The sequence below is a fragment of the Carassius auratus genome, unplaced genomic scaffold, assembly GCF_003368295.1.
Source record: "Carassius auratus strain Wakin unplaced genomic scaffold, ASM336829v1 scaf_tig00011187, whole genome shotgun sequence".
NCBI classification, from domain to species: Eukaryota; Metazoa; Chordata; class Actinopteri; order Cypriniformes; family Cyprinidae; genus Carassius; species Carassius auratus.
Window position 1 is genome coordinate 137,730 of NW_020524179.1, and position 23,347 is coordinate 161,076.

Consider the following 23,347-nt stretch of genomic DNA (forward strand, 5'->3'; position numbering starts at 1 on the left):
TTCCCCTCATCTGTAGCTCTTTCAGCCTGCTGCTCTGGCCTCTGTGCGTCTGTATTACTCGTATCGTCGCGGGATGTAGATGCGCGTGGTTCCTCCTTATTATGCGGGCATGCGAGGCGTTTGTGGCCCACGTCACCGCATTCATAACAACGCATACTATCGGTACTGGCATAAACCATAAACAAACTCGCTTCATAAGGGATGCGGAAAGAGACATCTAAAGTCCGCTCAGGGGAGTTTAGAAACATAAAGACCTGCCGCCTAAAGGAAAGGACGTGCTTTAGCGCGGCATTTTTACATCGCAGAGGAACCGCTTTAACAGGACTTGCGATCTTGCCTATACTCTGTAATTCTTTTATAATGGCATCATTGCATATAAACGGTGGGATATTCGAGATAGTGACTTTAGTTGCTGGTGCGGAAAGCGGGGTTACCGGAACATAAGTTTCTTTCACCCAAACGCCACTCACAGTCAAAACATTGACCAGTGCCTCTGATTTTAAAAATACGACTACGGCTTTATTCATCCTTGAGGCCGAAACGATGTTCTCAAAACCAATCTTTTCACCAAAGACTAGCAGTATGTCTTCTACAGACACCACGGGGTCCGGTACACACCTGCACCCGTTACGGAGTGAGAGGGTAGCAGGTGTTAGTACATTAGTGCTCGCCATACTGGCGGCGTTAAGCCACGCGTACGCGACAAAACACTCGTCCTTATCCAGAAATTATTACCAAGGGGAAAGACAAAAATAATTAGGTGGATAAAGTAAAGAAAAAGCAAAAGGGGGAAACAAACAATGCTCTCCGCAAAACGAGGCGCGCTCAGCTCCGTCTCACACTCTCAGAACGGAAACCGGAAACGGAAACCAGAGAGAGAGAGAGAGAGAGAGTGTGTGTTTGTGTGTGTGTGTGTGAGAGAGAGAGAGAGAGTGTGTTTGTGTGTGTGTGAGAGAGAGAGAGAGAGAGAGAGAGTGAGAGAGAGAGAGTGTGTGTTTGTGAGAGAGAGAGTGTGTGTGTGTGTGTGTGTGTGTGTGTGAGAGAGAGAGAGAAAGAGAGTGTGTGTGTGTGTGAGAGAGAGGAGTATATCTATCAGCTCAACCCTATAGGTTGTTTGAGATATTTGTATTTGAAGATCTTGAATCTGAGGGAGCAAAAAAATATTGTTAGAGGAAATCATGTTTAAAGTTGTTCAAATGAAGTTCTTAGCAATGCATTTTAATAATCAGAAATTAATTTTTTTGGGGGGCGGTGGGGTGGGGAGTATTGGGGGTAAATGTACATTTTATACAGAGTATCCACTAGTCATAATTTTTTTCATAGTTTGGCTGGTCCTGCGACTTATAGACAGGTGTGACTTATTTATCAAAATGAATTTGACATGAACCAGGAGAAATGAACCAAAAGAAAACATTACTGTCTACAGCCGCGAGAGGGCGCTCTATGCTGCTCAGTTCTCCTGTAGTCTACACTGAAAACATAGAGCGCCCTCTCGTGGCTGTAGACGGTAATGTTTTCTCTTGGCTCTTGGTTCTTAATAAATACGACTTATAGTCCAGTGCGACTTATATATGTTTTTTTTTCCTCATCATGACGTATTTTTGGATTGATGCGACTTATATTCAGGTGCGACTTATAGTACGAAATATATGGTAGATAAACCAAAATAATTTTTTTAACCAGGCTGTAAACTTTTTTTTTTTTTTTTAGTTGGGCATTTTAACGTGGAGAGTCTATGGGATTGACTCCTTTTGCAGCCAGCCTCAAGCGGCCAGTCGATGAATTACAGTTTTAGTCACTTCCTTGTTGGCTTTACGTGAGAGAGCCGCTTGGATGCAGCCATTAACTTCTCATTAGTGATTCCTGATGGTTTTAGAGGATGATTACTCCTCATCGCCCCCCACTGTTCAGAGAATAGTACACCAGGGTTCTTACACCTTCCAAAAGTAAAATTCAAGCACTTCCAAGCACATTTCAAGTTTACATACATACTCTTATCTTAGTTAACCTTCTGGAGTCTAAGGGTATTTTTGGGGCACAGACACTCGCACAGACACACAGACACAGACACACCTTTCTTTGTAAATTGTTTGGATTTTTGAAGGCACATTAGCCATTTGTATTGTTCTAATCAAAAATCAGCAAATTGCCAGCAGGTGGCACATTTGGACGGTACAAACAGTTTGTATGAATGTCCTTACATTTATATGTCCTTAGATTTTATTCACAATGATGATTAATGTTGATTATATTTTTGGTGGGGGAAATGACACATCATGTTAATACATCCTTCTATAAGAAATTATAGTAACATGAAACAGGATGGTTAATCATTTCGGTATTTAACTGAGCAACAAACATTCCTCATTAATGACTGATGGTTCCACTGCACACATCATTACCTTGCTACTTTATGTTTTGAAGAAATGCTTTCACTAATAGACTGTCTGAAAGATTTAGCACTTGTGCTGCACATATCAGAGGATTATTACAGCATGGTATAGAGATATCACTCTAGTTAAAAATAACTAGACTTTCTGTTTCACAGTTCAGTTCACCTAGTGTAACGCAAAGAGGTGTGGCAACAAAGTTGAGGATCCAAATGCAGGCTTTATTTGTAGACGTGGTCAGACAGGCAGGGTCCAGTACCAGCAAACAATAATTTCCCAGGCTAAGACAAAGAGGAATCCGTGAACAGGCAAAGGTCAAACACCAGCAAACAGGTACAATCCAGGGCGAGACAAAAAGAGTGATCAGATAAACAGTCCAAGGTCAAAAACAAGAAGACAAGGCAAAGCAAGAAAAAACGGGTCACAAAAAACAGGTTACAGGCTAAACAGTAATCAGCAAACTGTGTTTGGATGTGTGCAACCTTAATAGTGCGAGACTGATGAGGTGATGAGAGACAGATGATTGCAATTTATGAGTCCTGGCAAAGGATTATGGGAAATGGAGTCTAGGGAGAAGTGGCAAGAGTCTGGAATGGAGTGCCCTCTGATGAAGCTCATGGACACTCCACGAGATCGCTAAAGAGCGTGACACCTAGTCTGAGTACAAAGCTAATTCTGCACTGAGCTAAGAGAAACCTCTACAGTCTGTCTGTTCTTCTAAGTTTATTTCAGTGTGGCCTGTCTGCCCCTGTTTATGTCTTTTTCTGTGTTTGTTACTTCTATTTCAATCTCAATCATTTACTCAGTGGTATGACAAATAGATTATGTGCGGGTCTTTTGGGAACAAACAGTAATTTCAGCATATTTACACAACTCTGGCACTTCATAGGTTTCTCAACTCAACTTTAGGGTCTCAACTTGACTTCTGAAGTCGCTGGAGGAATTGGTCAAAGAAGATCTGAAGAAGTTTCAGTGGCACGATGTCAACATCTGAAATGGATGATGTAGAAGAACTCCTTCTGAAGTCACTGGAGCAACTGGACAAAGATGGTCTGAAGAAGTTTCAGTGGCACTTAAAGAAACTTAAGTGTATATCATCGTCTGAAATGGAGGATGCGGATCGGTTAAAAACAGTGGATAAACTGGTGGCATTTTATAGACTAGAAGAAGCTGTGAAGATCACGGTCAGCATCCTGAGGAAGATAGGCCAGAACAATCTGGCTGTTCAGCTGGAGGACGAACACAAGCAAGGTAACATTTACCTTCATGTAATTGTTTAGCAGTGTAACTTTTTGAATTAAACTTTCCTCTGTGCTCTGCTGAAGTGTTTGTGTGATTCATGTTTCCCAGTGAGTGATCCTCTCTCTCTCTCTCTCTCTCACACACTCTCTCACACACACAGCTCAAGCTGAAGGCAATATGAAGACTGCTGGAGATCATTCAAAAGAGATACAGGGTAAATAACTATCACTGCTTGTACTGTACACAGAAACAAGAGGAAATAAAACAGCAATTACAGGACATAGCCCAACATCAGCAAGTCTACACAAATACATTTAATAGAACTGTGACCCCCAGCGTACAAGCTTGATTAAAACTTTTTTACACTCTGATACAAATTATGCTTGACCAGTAGGTGAAATCAATCAATGCATCATTACAATCACAAATACAAAAGGTATGGTAACACTTTAGATTACTGTTTTATACTGCGTAACTAATAAGGAATTATTGAAGAACTAATTCATTAACACTTGACTCACTATTGTTAACTACTAAGGACGATGTGTTAACTAATAAGTATGTTATATCATTTTATGATTGTGTTAAGTAACAGTTAGATAATCAATAACTAATCTAAACCTCCTGAATAACTACTATTAATTATCTACTAGTTAATGTGAAGAAATATAAATATGAAAAACTACTACTGAACAGTTATACACAAATAGTCACTACAATAATCAGGCTGTGGCCCACAAATCAAGTACTTGAGTAAAAGTACAGATACTCCAATAAAATATTACTTAAGTAAAATTATAAGTAGGCCTGTTCATTTTAAAAATTACTTGAGTAAAAGGACAAGTACAACGTGCTACAACAGTTGCAATTTTGTCACAGTCCACTCATTAGACTTTAATGGAAATAAAATATGTATTTTGTTTGCTTCTAAATGTTTAACTTTTGATTATAAAATGTTTGTTAAATTAGTTTAAATGTGGGCAGGATACATGTTAATATGTAATAAAATATGCTGGATTAAGAAAGTTCTCATTTTAAAGATCGTAAACAAAAATAAAAACTGTGTTGTGTATTTTACAAAGTTTATGATTACTTATGTAAGTTTCTAAGTATATGTTTGATTTGATGATTTTAATCAAAATGATGTAGTAATGATTATTTACTAACAGTTTCACTTTAGAATACTGTTTCAGGTTCTAAATAAGTCTTGCATAATTATTTGATAATTCTTTATTAATTACTATTAATTACCTGTATTTTCACTTTCCCTCAGTACTTGCCTTACATACTGAATTAATGATAATGTTGTATATGCTGAGGAGGCACACATACAGTACTGTAAATAAAATAAGGTAAAAAAAAAGTTGAGCTGGGGTTCATATCAGAAGCTGATTTCTTATAAAACACACTTCACGACAGGCAAAAGTTCTATAAAATGTATAGAATTTATAAATATTGTATTTTTGTACTACTACTGCTACTGCTAATAACTTTTATATGAAAGGGTCACAATTCATGTAATTGTAATTAACTGTAATTGTGTATAATTGTGTATAACTGTTCATTAGTAGTTACTTCATAGTTATTTTTGTTGAACCTTTACTAGGAAATAATTAATAGTGGTTCTTCAGGAGGTATGACAGAATATTAGTTATTGATTATCTAACTGTTACTTAACACAATCATAACATTATATTACATACTGTTTAGTTAACACATCTTTCTTAGTAGTTAACAGTAGTGAGTTAAATGTTAATGAATAATAATCTTTAGTTTTTCAATCATTCCTTATTAGTTATGCAGTAAGTAAGAAACAATATTCTAAAGTGTTAACAAAAGTATGTAAGTTATATGAAAGTTGTAAAGTATGTTAATCTTTGTAAGAATCATAAACCTTTCTCTCTCTTTCAGCTGATAAATGTCCAGTCCAGATAAGCAGCAGTGCTCAGCCTGGAGCCAGTGTTGTTGAAGTGAAAGCTGAAACAGGTGCAAGTGTAAATGCTCCTGTACTCGCTGGAAGCTTCACTGGACCAGTAAACATCTACAGCTCACCTGATGCAGGAAACGGTACAATGTCATCACTATGACAAGACTCACTACTAGCATTTGAGTAAAGACTGGTAATGTTACTGCCTCATAGTGAATTAATGGGACACATGATTTAGCACCATTGCTATAGAATACTATCTAAATTATTATTAATCTGTATCTTGTTTATTTCTCTCATTCTGTATGCATCTCAGATAAACACAAATGCTCAGAAACAGCAGAGAATAACAGAGAAAAACAAAGTAAACCTTTCAAATTTATTGTGCACCTGCTGCAATTATATTACTGAGTCCATCTCCCCATTTAAATATCTGATTTAACAGGAATAAATGTGATGAAGTATCATTGCATTGATGCATTTGGCATTATTATTGAATAACATTATATAGACTATTTAATGTGCATACTTTTATGAAATTCATGTAGGCAAATGGCCACCACACATCTCATAACCGTAATCTTGTAAATTGAACAGTAAAAAAAAACACTTGGATTAAAACATACATTAAAGGAATAACTCTATAACAAGCAATACAAACAAACATAAATTCAACCAAATCATTTGCATTTTGGTGCACAAAGTCTTTCACTGCAGCTTTAAGGTTGATTTCGCGAGCACAGATATTATCAGTGCTAAACTGGACAGTCTTTCTTCTAATGTTGTGCTCTGAAGAAATCTCTTGAACAGCAACTGCATGGCAAAGTTTGGTGACAAGTCATCAGTGCCCTGAACCACTAAAGCATTTGCCATTTGAAACATGTCATTGTCAGAGAAGAGCAACAGCAGACCAGTGATATTTATTCAGTGATTCATTAAATGATGATTCAGTTAATTTGACTCAAGAATGCCTGCAATCTAATCAGGAACTAATTACAAATACTTTCGTTACAGTATACACAATACATTTTTCATTTTTTTTGGCTAAATTGTGGTACTTTTACTTGAGTTGATTAAATTATTAAACTTTGCTACATTTATTTTTCACTAAAAGTAAAAAAACAAAACAAAAGGTGCCAATGGAGAAACACGGCATTTGACTGGCACTTTTCAAACTACTAGATATGCCAAAGCTGTACAAAAGATTGAGTCTCAGCTCAAGTTTTCAGGATATTTGTTCATTAAGTTGCTACACTATATAGGCTAACTGATAAAATCGCTAGGGCAGTGCTAACACCTTTTTGTGCAAACTGCGTGACCGTTATTACAGTTTTACTATGCAAAGTGATATGCAACTGTAATACGGTCTGGAAGTATGTTCGCCGTGTGTATCCCAGAAAATAACTGCACCTCAGAACGTTCGTCAGCCAATCAGATTCAAGCATTAAATGGCCCCATAGTATAAATATATATATAAGTTGGTCTTCATTGACATCTGCTGTTTACGCATCCTAATTAATTATTTATCAATTATTTGTTCATGTTTTTGCAGCGCTCAATCTAAAGTGGAATCTATTCATCATTTGTAACTTTTTCTAAATGTTTACTAGTCACTATTACCTTTATGAGATGTCATCTGAATGACAAAATGGGTCTCAAATGACTGGAATTCACACTATTTACACATAAGAACATAAAGAAATAACACACATTGTAATTTCAATGTAAAATACTTATTAGCTCAACACTTAAATTAGTATACTACTGTATATCTTTAAACAGGATATTCCTTGAATCATAAATAAACAGGAGAAAACAACATTTTAAAGGTCTGAATGATACATTAATTAAGTATATATAAAATAGCAAATTATGCATTAGTTATGCATAAACACTCTAGTAATTAATCATTAATGGTAACAAATAGCAAGGGCATATTAGTCATGTACAATTTATTAAACATTTGAAAGATACACATTTATGCTATAAATAAACAAAAAAAAGCTAGAAATTAATGATTAACTGTATGTACATTATATGCATGGATGTACTGGCAACATTTAAACTTAAATGTTATTTCAAAATTATTTACAGTTAAAATCTTTTATTTATAATAAACTTTATTGCACTATCCACCTTATTTTGCAACTCGGAAGTAAATACAATGACGTATTTCCTTATAATGTCTTAAACTTCCATTTCGCTAGCTGTACGGTAAAGAGTTATTGTGGCGGGAGCACACACAGAACACTTTTCAATGTTGTGATAGTAAATATTTAACACATCCCCGGTGTATGACACAGTGGGAGGTTGAAATGAATAAGTGGCCTGACATAACTTATCAGGACAATTTCAATTTTGTTTTGTCGCTTGGAGAAGACAGGTGAGTAATGTTACCTGTCCAGCGGGAAAGATAGTCGAGTGCTGGTACATGAAACAGAAAGCAAATTCATGTTTTTAAAAGAAGAAGTGAATCCCACTACTGTTATTTGATTGGATTTAGGTAAATGGTAAATAACTAATGTATCTTTTCATCTGTGAAAACATTTGTTGATGGTTTTAAAGTAGTAATGAAATATTCGTTTTTTCTTTATCTGATTACTGATTACAGAAGTAGGGCTGATAATTGCATCTCAAATAAAAGTTATAACTTAAATATATGCGTGTATTTTATAGATTCTTATATTTTGGATGCAATTAATCTTTTGACACCCCTTTTCAGAATATTTTTCCATTTCTTTCATGAGCTTTGAAAAAGTGATAAATTGACGATTATTTACCTGTTATTTATAACTGTATTATTTTAACTGATGGAAATTTTTTAATATATATACACACACACAATTAAAAATGTTAAGGTGCAGTTTAAGGAGAAATGCATATTACAAGATCTTTAAAATAGTTGTGTAAAAATAAAATATTTAATGGTCACAATGAATAATTCCAAACAACTACACAATGTATACAAAATTACTACACCATTCTAAATCTCTATTCGTAAACATTGACATTGCGGGTTGAGAGGTGTTGAGGAGGAGAGGTGAAACATACATATGTATGCTATGTCCTGTGTTCGGGGGGTAATGAGTTGCAAAGTTGGTTTAGCCTACTTATCGCAACATTGTCAGTCGCGTTGTCAATCACAAACTCTAATTTATATAAACATCTCGCCACCAAACTACCCACAGTATTTGTGGAGGAAGAAGAGAAAGCACCCATTTGATAAATTCACACCTTTATTTTTCAACCCCCACAAGCTATACAGAACTACCGTCCCCAATAAAACAACCCCCTCTAGCTGAATTGAATTTGGTCTGTTTTTTTGCGCAAGGAACTGTGTTTTGTCCCGCTACTGGGTTGAAATATGCTGTCTGCACTAGTTTTATTCATTATTTTCTTGCAGCCCATAATATTATTTTCACAAGACCATAATAATAACAATTTATCAATTGATAATTAATAATTATTTTTATGAAAATCATTGTTTTTGGTGAACGTAGGAGTTTGAGGAAGGCTTTAAGACTAAGGGGAATCCTCCGTCAGCTGCTCCCGCTGCACAGTGTGCATGACTCACACTAACTGGACCAGCTTCACCATCTGCAGTTTGATTTTACAAAATCAGATTGAGGCGAATACAACTTATTGGTCATGAGCCCAACATTTAGCAAAGCAGGAAAAGATTAATTCTAACTGAAGGAAGATGTATTTCATTTTAAGTTAATGCTGTTAAATAGAGAGTAAAAAAAAAAGTAGGCATTAAACTTTGACCTCATATTGAAGTACAAATCCAAACACCAAGCAACCTACACTCTCTAATGGTTCTTTCATTGAAAAGTATGCATTTTATTCACAGGCAATATGGTTGAAATAATAGTTTAGTTCAAAACTATAAGTGCCTTTGTTTAGAAAAATGATTTATTGACTTACATTTCATAGACCTTCATTTGTTATGCTTTAAAATCCCATGCCATTTTTTTAATGACGCTATTTATTTCTATTTTTTTTTTAATAATTGTAGCCTACACAAATGGTTGAAGCAGGACAAATACGATAACTTTTAGACTACATGCAGCTATAGGCCTATATTATTGTACATTACAAATATTTGGATCATCCCTTATTCTTTCCCTTATTTTCTTTAAGAATAAACACTTATTTTCTACAAGAATAAACATGAAAGGTATTATTAATTCATGAAAATAATTTAAGCAATTCAAACTTTTTTTTATACTAGATTCAATTTGAATTTCAATACTATTAAACTGACTTTAAAATCTCAAGGAGTTTATAGGTTAAAAAGGTTAAAATGTCACAGTGCATGTTAAATAGCCTAAATGAACTTATATCTTATTTAGTCTCCGAAGACATTGATTGCATGTTAGCATAAAACTAACAATATAATTAGATTTTTTTTTTTATAAACAGTTCCTATATAAATCATAAATAGTTAACAACATAGCCTAGATTTGGCACAGACTCTGTTCCTAAGTATATAATTTAAAAATTTTAACCCACAGTATCACATTTTAACAGATTAATCGCCATTTTCGTTTGCTGCATGTTTAAAAAAATAAAACATGCTAAAAAATAAATTAAGTTTGTGAGAAGAAAAATATATGTGTCAAGTATACTATAGGTTGCATTTTATTACATTCAGAATAATAACAACTGGCCTAATAATGTTATAATGTACCAACAGGATATTTTATGTTCCTTTCACTTTACAACAAATTCTTTAAATTTAACAAATTTATCAAAACATATAAAAATATATAATTCTAATTGATAAATATAATTGCAGTATATAATAATATAGGCTTACCTATAAACAAACAAACAAACAAACAAAAAATTAAAGGAAAGGAAAGGTTGGGTTCTCTCATTCGGGAGAAATATATATGTTTGTGTAATGATTGTTTAATTACAATAGCATGCAGGAAGAGCCTTTGTGCAAAGGTCTTTCTTAAAATGTTTGATGAGTAGACTGTAGCCTAAGACTATCCTATGTTTTGAAATTCACTCACTGTAAAATTTTCTAATGTTTTTTTTAGGATGTTACTGAGTTATATTATAATATTATTGTTGTTTTACTTCTACGTTTCATCTTCGTTTACAAACCAACATTTTACAATTACATACAGTTCGCAATCTGTCCTCTTGCGCCACCTGGCAGTAGTTTTGCAAATTAATTTAACTCGTGACTGATTTGCAGTTAACGCTGTGGTGGCGGTATTACCAATTTTGGTTGCCCACCTACTATATACTGATCATTAAAGTTAGTTCATGGTTCATTAACTAATGTTCAAATTGCAACTTCAAATCTTGTAGTGTGAATTAGGCATAAGTCTCACTCATTGGCCCTTCAGGAACATTAATTAGAATATAGATTCACACACAGTTTTCAAGTTTTGTAATGAGAATCACAGACCATGTCTGAAACTACATAAAGATATTCTCATCATTATTTTATTAAAAACCAATAACTTACTCTTAGCTGACTTTTTCTTTTCATTTTCTCAAAGGTTCTGCTGAGGACAGTACAGCTACAAAGATCTTGAAGGACAAGCTAAAACAGCACTGTGAGCGGATATTGGTTGGTAATTCACAGACGGGTGAAAATAAATACCTGGACGATATTTACACTGATTTATATGTGGTGGAGAATCAGACTGGAGGAAGATCAAATGAACATGAGGTGAGACGTATCGAATCAAATCACAACAGACTGACTGCCAAGGACACGCCGATCCAGTGTAATGACATGTTCAAAGACGATATGGGTCGACAAAACAGAAAAGTGCTCACAGTGGGGATTGCAGGAGTGGGAAAAACTGTCTCTGTCAATAAATTCATCCTTGACTGGGCTAAAGGTAAAGAAAATCAAGATATAGTCTTCATTTTTCCACTCCCATTCCTTGTGCTGAATTTGATTAAAAAAAAGAAGTACAGTCTCATGGGATTGCTTAACACATACTGCTTTAGTGGCCTTACAGAGCTGACATCTCTTCCTGAAGATGGGAATAAGGTCATGTTCATCTTTGATGGGCTGGATGAATGTCGTTTCCCTTTGAGCTTTGAAGAGGGTGACGGCTTTACAGATGTTAATAAGAAAACAACAGTGAGTAAGATAGTTACAGCCCTAATCAAGAGACATCTGGTTCCCTCTGCTCTCATCTGGATCACATCCAGACCAGCAGCAGCCAGTCTGATACCCCGAGAATACATCGATCAGGTGACAGAGGTACGAGGATTCAATGATGAGCAGAAAGAGGAGTACTTCATCAGAAACAGCAGTCCTGAGGTTGCTGAAAACATCATCCGTCACATCAGAAAATTCAGAAGTCTGTACATCATGTGTCACATCCCGGTCTTCTGCTGGATCTCTCTCACTGTTCTTCAGCCTCTGCTGGTTCAAGAGAGCAATGACAAAACACCTACAACCCTCACAGAGATGTACACAAACTTTTTACTTTGTCAGAAGCAGCAGATGAAAATAAAATATTGCAAGGATCCTAAAACTAAGGCTGAAGTCATGTCTTTTGATGATATTATTCTGAAGCTTGGGAAACTGGCCTTTAAACAACTACAGAAAGGTAATCTGATTTTCTACAAAGACGATCTTGAGGAGTGTGGACTAGATGCCATTGAAGGTTCTGTGTACTCTGGGTTATGCACCCGGATGTTTCAGGAGGAAAAATCTATGTCAGTGAGAAACATTTACAGCTTCATTCAGCTCAGCATCCAGGAATTACTTGCTGCTCTCTATGTGTTTTTCATTAACAAAAAAAAGAAGGAAAACCCATTTCTCGAATCCTGGAAAAAACTGTCATGTATCCTGTCAACAAAGTCACTGTTTGATCTTCACAAAGCTGCAGTCAATGAGGCTTTACAAAGTGAGAATGGGCACCTGGACCTCTTCCTCCGATTCCTCCTGGGTCTTTCAGTGGAGTCCAATCAGAGAGACCTGAAGGAACTACTGCCAGGATTGGAGCTCAAAACAGAGGACACCAAAGACACTGTTGACTATATAAAAAAGAAAATTGAGATGGAGGAATCAACAGAGAGGACCATCAATCTCTTCTACTGTCTGAATGAACTGAAAGATGACTTTGTGGAGGAAATCCAGAAGAATCTGGGCTCTGGAAAACTTTCAGAGCAGAATCTCTCCTCTGCTCAGTGGTCGGGTTTGGTGTTTGTGCTCCTCATGTCAGAAGAAACTCAAGAGAAGTTTGAACTGAAGAAGTACAGAAGATCTGATGAAGCACTGATGAGACTGCTGCCAGTCATCAAAAACACCAGAAGAGCACTGTACGTGTTTTCTTTATATTAATTTATATACACTGTTAGTTGTTTTAAAGGGGAGACACTGAAGGCAAAAACACTTTTTTTAGATGCACCTGTCAATTTTGAGATTTTGGGCTACATGGGTATTCATAACATTTTCATTAAGATTAGTGGAAAGAAAAATCCAAAAGACACTCTTAAGTGTTTCTTTGATAGCACTTTATCTATTTGTCAATATATTTCAATTTAGTTTTTTTCTTGTAAGCCATAAATCCCAGTTCAGTAGCACTTACAACAAACCTTACATTTTTACTTATTATACATTTTAAATACATTTCAATACCCCCAAACTTGTGTAAATATAGTTTTCTGGCTGTTCAAGGATTTTTCTGAATTATGAAGTGACAAAAAGAGACACCCAAAATATATGGGTAGCAATATTCAATTTGGAATGTAATATGCAAAATAACAATGCATTTCGGTATTTACATTTACATTTTCAAATACATTTGTGCAACTTTTAGTGAAATTTAAATTACACAATTTTCATTTGCCATTTCATACACTAGTTTTAATATGTAAAATGAATAGTAATTTTAATGCTTAGTAAGTTGCAAAATTAGAATTAGAAAATTAAAATGTATTACAGAAATGATTAGATATGTGTAACATGTTCAAGCAAAACTGTGGCAAAATTATAATTCAAATGTTATTTTTCTTAATTGCATTTACATTCACAGCCAAAACACTTACAATTGCATTTTCAGTCAGAGTCCCGCAATGAATGTAGCAAAATTCAATATGCACATTGAAAATGCACTCCGAGCCGATCAATCAATCACTGCGTGAACAAGGCGGGGCTTGCAGAAGGTCAAGAGACTCAAGAGGATTCAAGTGAGGAACATGGACAAGACAGTTGGTGCGTGTACGTTTTGATGAAATGGCAAATGAAAATTATATAATTTAATTTTCATTTTCATTTTGCACCAAACGTTGCACAAATGTATTGGAAAATGTAAATGTAAATACAGAAATGCATTGCCGTTTTACATATTGCATTGTCATTTTGTATATTACATTCCAAATTGAATATTGCTACCCATATGCTTGCATATGTATAAACATTTGACTCTAATATGTAAAAAAAATTGTTTTAAACTGACTTCATCCAGTTCAGATTTTTGTATGAGAAATGTATGCAAATTAGTGTGTATATCCAGGATAGTCATAAAAAATCCTCATTTGCATATTTAAAAATGACATTTTAGGAAAAATTTTATACAAAAATGTTTGAAATTGTCAAGTTAATCAACTAACTGGGTAAGGTGATAACTATTCGTTAATATTTTTCCATAGTGGAGCTATGGAGGTAGAATTGTTGTATTATTCCCTATAAACCCACAAATAAATTTTAAGAGATTTACAAACAATTAAACATACTAACAAATAAATAGAAAGAGATCCATAAAAAAGGTTCAACATTAAATAAAATTAGATTTGCAAATAAACATTTTCACAAATAAATTATGTCACAAACACAACTTCACTTTACTCTGCCATTCATTTATGAATTATGTCTTGTACATTTGTAGATAGTTCGTGGATGGGTGATGCATGTGTGACCATGGCAATGCTGCGATCGCGTCTCTCATTTCTTAAAGGGAAAGGAGCAGACCCCTCTGTCGCTACCCATTCCGGTTTTTCTGCCATGAGCAGAGGACCCCCGGCTAGTGCTCTGTGAGATTTGAAGGTGACGGTGAGAGCTTCTTCACTGGAGCACGCCCCATGGACCTCTCAGCCCTGTCGCAGTGCTTGTCCTGTGCAGCTGCTGGATGATTCTGCTGGGCATTCTTACAGTAGTCCCAGCGGGTCATTCAGTTTGCTGCCGGGGATCAGATGTTGATTTCAGCATCGGGGGATGGGCTATTGTGTCCGCATAACTCTGCCATTGGGAGGAGTAGTCCGAGCCTCCCATCCAAGGCCTGTAAGCTATTGGCCGCTCTCGCTACCAAGGTTTACACTGCTGCAGGCCAAGCTACCTCTGCCTTGCATGCCATGGCCATCCTGCAAATTCACCAAGCCAAGGCTTTAAGAAATGCATGAGGGTAGAACCAACCCTAGGTTGAGTCAGGAGCTGCACATGGTGACAGAAGTCACAACGCAGTCCCTCGAGAAGGTGATGTCCACTCTGGTGGTCCAGTAGTGCCATCTCTGGTTCAGCCTGTTTGGGATGAGAGTCGCTGACAAAGTGCACTTTCTCGACTCTTCCATCTCCCAGACTGGCCTGTGTGGCGACACTGTCGAGGGCTGTGCCTAGCAGCTCCTGACAGTACAACTGCAGACTGCGGCCATACAGCGCATCTTGCCCCACTGTAATCCTCTGGCTGCCACCGTTCCATCGTAGGTCGTGCCTCAGCCTGCTCATTGCCATGGGCGCCTTCCGGCGTCGTCCACATTGGCTCCACCCCGTGCTGAGAGTTCTGCGACGTCATGTCAAGAGGTCATGTTTCGGAGACGCAACGCCTCTCCATGCATCTCTGGCCAGTTCTTCTGGGAACAGGGGGAGTTATGCTGTGAAGAATCAGAACACAATGCTTTCTGGGCCATCCAACACAACTCCCCATCGCTGCACCACTGTGGGTATGTCGACTGTCCCTTTGGTGCCACTTGTACAGAGTTTGGGGGCATGGTTTGCACTGCTCCAACACATCTCTCTGGCTCATTTGGATTGTTCAACACGGTTACTTGATTTAGTTCACCCAGTAACCTCCCAAATTTAATGGCATTCTCAAGACTTCGGTGGCAGTCTGGGATGCCTCTGTTTTGCGCGAGGAAGAATGCAAACAAGCGGTCCCTCCAGCTGAGATTTAAAACCCTTACTTCATCGTACCCAAGAAAAGCGGTGGCCTTCGACCTATCCGGGATCTGTGAGTCTTTAATCTGGCCCTGCACAAGCACCCTTTCAAGATGTTGACGCAGAAACATAAAATGTGTCCAAACCCAGGATTAATTTGCACTTTCAGAGGCTCCTGTGGCATATGGCATCCGCAGCCATTGTCGGACTTAAAAATATTAAGAGTAGAGGCTTGTCTAATGGACAGTGGCAAGGCGTTCCAAAGCCTGGGGGCAGCAATACAGAAAGCACGGTCTCCCCTGCACTTAAGCCTCCACTTTGAAGTAAACAATAGATCCTGGTTGGAAGACCGAAGGGATCCAGTGGGTTTATACTCTGCCAGCAACTCCCTGAGATAAAGTGGAGCCAAAACATTCAGGGATTTAAAGATGAGGAGCAACATCTTAAAATCAATTCTAAAACAAACAGGCAGCCAATGTAGTGAGCATAAAATAGGAGTTATATGCTCCCTCCTTTTGACGCCACACAAGAGTCTAGCCGCAGCATTTTGAACAAGCTGCAAGCGGGATAAAGCTGTCTGGCTAATCCCAAAGTAAAATGAGTTACAGTAGTCCAGCCTTGATGAAATAAAAACGTGAATTACTTTTTCAAAATCTTTAAAAGAAAGAAAAGGCTTAGCTTTAGAAAGTTGACGCAGCTGAAAAAAGCTAGATTTGACAATTGAATTTATTTGTCAGTCAAACTTTAAGCCATCATCAAAAATTAAGCCAAGGTTTTTTACCCATGATTTTAAACACAGAGTCATCCCTCCCAAATCAATTTTTGGGGAATTTGAAAATTCAGATGGACCAAAAAATATAATTTCAATTTTCTTTTCATTGAAAATTAAAAAATTTAAGGAAAGCCAAGTCTTTACATCTGCCAAACATGTCATAAGAGACTCAAGACCCACAGAGTTTCGTTTGACAGGCAGATAAACCTGAGTGTCATCCGCATAACAGTGAAATGACAAACCATGTTTTTTAAAAATTGAGCCAAGTGGGAGCATATAGAGGGAAAAAAGCAAAGGAGCCAAAATAGAACCCTGAGGAACCCCACAGGGCAAAAAAGCGTTACTCGAGTAAAGTTCACCCATCTTGACTGAAAAACTCCTATTTGCAAAATATGATTTAAACCATTCTAGAGAAACACCTCTTAGACCAACACAATGTTCTAAACGGTCAATGAGAATAGCATGATCGACTGTATCGAAAGCAGCTGTCAAATCCAAGAGCACCAGGACTGCAAAATCACCCGAATCAGATGATATCAAAATATCATTAAGAACCCTCAAGAGTGCAGTCTCAGTAGAATGGCATTTACGAAAACCTGACTGAAATGTTTCAAACATTGAATTGTCAGATAAAAAATTTTGTAACTGTGAAAACACAATTTTGATTAGAAATGGGCCTAAAATTTGTTAAAACTGATGTATCCAGATTCTGTTTTTTAAGCAGTGGGTAAACCACTGCATGCTTTAAAAAGTCAGGCATAATGCCAGATTCTAAACTGCGATTAACGATGAACAAAAGATATGGAGCGATGTCAATAAAAACTTGCTTAACTAAAAAAGGAGGAATAATATCCAAGGACGAGCCCGAGGGCTTTAGGTGCTCAACTATTTCCAGCAAATCTGGAAGAGAGATTAGTTTAAACTGACTAAAAAATGTGTTTGCGATGGAGGAATTAGATGGATTACAAAACGAGGGAGTTATACCCAGCTGGAGATCCCTAATTTTACCATCGAAAAATAATAAAAATTCTTCACATGAAAGAGAAGAATCCCCAGAAAAACGACAGGCAGACGGATTAAGAGTAGCATTAATAATGTTAAAAAGAGTCTTTGGTCTAGAACAGTTTTTGTTAATAATATCTGACAAATGTCGACATTTTGCTTTTTTCACTGCTTTCTGATATTTAAAAGAGAGTCCTTTAAAATCTCAAAGGAAACATGAAGGCTGTCCTTTTTCCACTTTCGTTCTGCTCTTCTACAACAACGTCTGAGAGAACAAATAGAATCATCAATCCAGGGTTCAGAACGGGCTTTAGACTGAAAAGTCCTTAAAGGAGCCACAGCATTTAAAACATTAGAAAAGGTGGAGTTAAATTTGGAGAGAAGTTCCTCAACGCTAACATCACAGGAAAAGTCAGCAATAGAAGGCATCACTTTATGAAAAATTGATGAAAAAGAGTCTTTGGTAGTATGAGTAATACGTCGAGAAAGGCGGCCACGAGATGGGACTATAGGTGCAGCAGTAGAGCATGGTAAAGTAAACAAAACAGACTTATGATCGGAAAACCCATTTTCACAGACTTCTAAATCAGAAATACTAAGTCCATGCAAAAGCACTAAGTCAAGTGTATGGCCATCCTTATGAGTGGGACCATTAATCCCAATAGAAAAGTCAAAGGCGTTCAGCAAATGGGTAAACCCCTTGGCTAAATTATCATTCATGCAGCAAATATGAACGTTAAAATCACGGAGTATAAAAAGCTTGTCGTATTTCGGAGTCACATCACTCAGGAACTCAGCAAACTCCGTTAGAAAGTTCGTATTCGATTTTGGTGGTCGATAGATTACCGCTATGAGAAGTGTATCACCAAGTTCACAAACAAACAGTTGAATTTCAAAGCTGCTGCAGTTAACGTTACTCGCCACTGAGCGACACGTAAAATGATCTTTATAAATAGATACAAGTCCGCCACCCCGACCAGTTGAGGGCGGAGAATTAAAAAACAAACATTTCGATGGCAAGAGTTCAGAAAAAGGTCTCAGATCACCTGGACAGAGCCAGGTTTTGGTAAGAAATAAAAAATCCAAATTTCGGGTAGAGAACAAGTCATTTAAAATGTCTTGTTAATCACAGATCTGGTGTTGATCAAAGCCATCCTTAAAGACAGAGGATTTAATGTAGATACCTTGCATTGCTTTGACCGTGGTAGAGGACGAAGATGTTTCAAACACACTCCTCCGCTATAAAAACGTGGAGAGAAAACAGGAGAATATGAACCGGAGGGTGGGATTGTCACAGTCGGAACCAGGTGGATTAACCACTCCCGAATCGGATCCAGGGAGCGGCGGTGAACAACACGACTTCCGAAAACTCCATCAGAACAGAGATGCTCTCTGTGTTTCAAAAGCGCAAGCCTCAGCTTAACAGCTGTGCCACTTCGTTTTCCCCGGTGTCGCCTCCGCCTCCAGGCCAGTAAGGAACATGGCCAGCGGTGTAGATATCCAGGTATGTTTGATAGAAGTGGAGGAGGAGTATATAGTACGAGCCATTCCGTAGTTGATATGGCAACGTGTTTGCAGAAACCTGCAAATTTAAAAGGAATGACCGATCGTAAGTCGCAAATCATGTTGCATGTCTCAACTCGCCCGCCATCTCCTCCTCTGGAGTCAGACTAGAGTTATTGCATGTTGTCCTAACCCTTCCGGGGGAGCTCAATCATGCAGCTGACGTGCTCTTATGACAGCTCACTTTCTCCAGGGAATGGCGACTCCATACCTATATGGTCCAGCTGATCTGGAGTTGGTTCAGGGAAGTCCAGTTAGACTTGTTTGCATAAGTCCACCCCCTGCCAGCTGTACTATTCCCTGTGCCAGTGTGTCCGTGCCCAAGGGGGGCCTGTGACAGAGAATAGTACAGCTGGCAGTGGGGGGACTCAGGCTCTACTCAATGTGTTTCCCCCCAGTGACTCTGCTCGAACAGACACTGTGCAAGGTCAGGGAGGACGAGAAACAGGTCCTGATGGATGCACCTTACTGGCCTACCCTGACCTTATATTCAGAACTCATGCTACTCGTGACAGGCCCTCCCTGGTGCATCCCCCTGAGGAGGGAGCCACACGTTCAAGTTTCAAAGATCTGGACGCTGCAGACCTAACTGATCTGACACCGGCGGTGGCAGACACTAACACTCAGGCTAGAGCCCCCTCCACGAGGCAGACCTATGCTTTGAAGTGGAGTCTGTTCATGCATTGGTGTTCTTCTCACCGAGAAGACCCTTGGAGATGCTTGGTCAGAGTTGTGCTTTCTTTCCTGCAAGAAAGGTTGGAGCGTAGGCTTTCCCCATCCACCTTGAAAGTGTATGTGGCTGCCATTTCAGCACTTCACGATGCATAGGACAGCTGGTCCCTGGGGAGGCATGACTTGATCGTTAGGTTCCTAAGGGGCGCCAGAAGGTTAAATCCTCCCAGGACACCCCTAAAACCCTCCAAACAGAGTGTGGTCCCCTCCTGTGCACTGGCGCATGGTGCCTCTCTGGCAGACATCTGTCGAGCTGTGATCTGGGCGACACTTAACAACCTTTGTGTAGAGCCAGTTTCTTCCTGTGTTGGGAAGGTTTCCCTCTTGATGCATCAAAACAAATCTGCAAATCATTTGTCCCTCATCATGTTAAGCCTCGTGCAGAGTACACAGCATCGCAGTAGATTTCTTTTTCCTTTGGCAGAGGTGAAAATAGTATAAAAAATATTCTGCTCCGTTAAAATTACCATTACATGAATGCAATTTTACTCAAGTACAAGCAAAAGTGCCAGTGTAAAAATCTACTCAAGTGAAAGTAAAAAGTAGCTTATTTAAAATTTTAAGTAAAAATATCTTAGTTACATTTTTACAGTGAGAGGAAGGCAAAAATGGGACCAAGGGTGTCAAACTCAGTTCCTGGATCTTAGTCTGGCGAGTGAATTTAAGTTTCATTTCTCTACTATAAGCTGTCTCCAAAGACATTTCAGAGAATTTGGCAGTACATCAAACTGGCCTCACAACCTCAGACCACATGTAACCACACCAGCCCAGGACCTCCACATACAGCTTCCTCACCTCCAAGACTAGCCACCCGGAGAGCTGCTGCAACAATCGGTTTGCATAACCAAAGAATTTCAGCACAAACAGTCAGAAACTGTCTCTGGGAAGCTCATCTGCATGCTTGTCATCCTCATCGGGGTCTCGCCCTGACTGCAGTTCATCGTCGTAACTGACTTGAGTGGTCAAATACTCACATTTGATGGCATCTGGCACTTTGGAGAGGTGTTCTGTTCATGGATGTATCTTGGTTTTCACTGTACAGGGCAGATGGCAGACAGCATGTATGGCGTTCTGTGGGTGAGTGGTTTTGCTGATGTCAACATTGTGGATTGAGTGGCCCATGATGGCAGTGGGGTTATGGTATGAGCAGGTGTATATTATGGACAACAAACGCAGGTGCATTTTATTGATGATGCACAGAGATAACGTAAGAAGATATTAGAGGCCCATTGTAGTGCCATTCGTCCATGATCATTACCTCATGTTTCAGCATGAATGCACTGCCCCATGTTGCAAGGATCTGTACAAAATTCCTGGAAGCTGAAAACATCCCAGTTTTTGCATGGCCAGCATACTCACTGGACATGTCACCCATAGAGCATGTTTGGGATGCTCTGGATCAGTGCATACAACAGCGTGTTTCAGTTCCTGACAATATCCAGCAACTCTACACAGCCATTGAAGAGGTGTGGACCAACATCCCACAGGCTACAATCAACAACCTGATCAACTCTATGTGATTGAGATGTGTTGCAATGCTTGAGGCAAATGGTGGTCACACAAAATACTGACTGCTTTTCAGACCCCCAAATACAGTAAAACTGCACATTTTAGAGTGGCTTTTTATTGTGGCCAGCCTAAGGCACACCCGGCTATTATAAGTCTAGGTTTGATGTTTTATGAGGAGTTTAATTATTAAAGCAAAATGAAAATAACTAAAAGAAGCCTTTTATTTTATAGCCTTATACTCTCTTTTAAATTCAGTAATCACTGAATATATCACATTTAATATATGGTTATAGCTTTGCATTAACTGCATTACTAGTCAATGGTTTTTGCAAGTTATATGTGCTACAGATTATAAACCATACCAAATAAACAAATTATTTGTTTTTAATTATTATTTTATAGGCTACAATGCTGCAATCTCCCTGCTCAGTCTTGTGAGAGTGTGTCTTCAGCTTTACAGTCATCAAACTCCATTCTAAGAGAGCTGGACCTCAGTAACAATAATCTGAAGGATTCTGGAGTGAAGCTTCTTTCTGATGGACTGAAGAGCAAAAACTGCCAGCTGGAGATTCTGAGGTAAAAAAATTTTAATCAAATAAATATTCAAAATATTTGGTGTTTTTATCAATTTGTAAAGCTTGTGATGTAACTATATATTACTGTTTGTTTTGTTATTTACACAGACTACAGAGCTGTGATCTCACTGCTCAGTCTTGTGAGAGTTTGTCATCAGCTCTACAATTACCAAACTACATGCTGAGAGAGCTGGACCTGAGTAACAATGATCTGCAGGATTCTGGAGTGAAGCTTCTTTCTGATGGACTGAAGAGCCCAAGCTGTCAGCTGGGGATTCTGAGGTAAATGGTTTACTATAAAATAATACAGATGCCTATTATACAGATTTTTCAACCTGAGAAAAATGAACCAGGTGGACTGTGTTCGTATGACAATAAAAATGTTGAAATATTGCAATGAGAAATTTAACATTTTCAAATACATTTATTTCATGCATGAACAATGTTGGGAGTAACGCATTACAGAATTTAGCTTTACAGTAACATTACTTTTTGCTGTAACACAGTAGTGTAAGGCATTACTAATAAATTTGCAGTAATATTTTACCCGTTACATGATCAGTAACATTAGATTTCAGCCCAAAAAAAAAAAAAAAACCCTAGACATTAATGAATCAAAAATGAAGCAAGTCGCGGTTGTGGCCACCTCGTCAGATGCTCTGACAGAAAGGCTGCGTGTGAGGCTGACAGAGACATGCTGTTTAATGTGTCTGAGATGTGATGTTTTCCTTAATGCATAACTTTTCACAGGTATATTCTCCATCTGTAAATGTTAAAAAAACCAATGGAAAAATTTAATTTTGCTGTCAGAGGTGCATTAGCTTTTGCTTTAGCGATTCTCCTTTATCCTCCTGATGGTATTTACAGCTGATTAGAGAACCGGCTTTACTGACGAGATGCACATTAATCATCGGCAGATATATATCATGCACCCCTAAAATATATGCCTACACGCTTACATACACTTTAATTGTTTAATCCAAATACAAAATACCAAGATATAGGCTACCATATACCACAAATCAGACAAAAAATAGAGAGATTTTTTGCTCAAATCACCCAGCCCTTTACAGAAGTGTACTGGAGTTTTAATTAAACTGTACTGTAGTGTTTTTTCTCTTTTTTTTAAATAGCATAAAAACAACTAAATAGCATTTAGTTATGGTAAACCATTAACTGTTTACTCCCAACTGAGCTGATGGTACTCAAAAACATCCCAAGGTTTGCTTCTTTCTGCAGGTCTGCTTCTGTAGTTGTTTTGGTGAAAGTAACTCAAAAGTAATACAGGAGTAATGTAATGCATTACAATACCAATACTGGTATCAATATCGGGCAAGATACTGGGCTGCTGTACTCGTACTCGTACTCATACTCATTAAAATGCCCCCATATCAAAAGAGAGGACCACCAGTCAAACAAATTTGAGACCTAAATTTATTCAGACCAAGTCTGAATGAACCTGGATGTCAGCATGGCCAGGAGACAACAGGCAATCAT

General features: G+C 37.9%; 1 protein-coding gene across 1 annotated transcript; it reads left to right on the forward strand.

The window, feature by feature from the left end:
• The first annotated feature begins 3,108 nt into the window (after positions 1–3,108).
• LOC113072992 (protein NLRC3-like) lies at positions 3,109–22,136 on the forward strand. Its single transcript, XM_026245872.1, has 4 exons — positions 3,109–3,641; positions 11,082–12,867; positions 21,678–21,851; positions 21,959–22,136. Exons 1-4 carry the CDS (start codon positions 3,371–3,373, stop codon positions 22,134–22,136), a joined length of 2,409 nt encoding a protein of 802 aa, XP_026101657.1. The 5' UTR covers positions 3,109–3,370.
• The last annotated feature ends 1,211 nt before the right edge of the window (positions 22,137–23,347 follow it).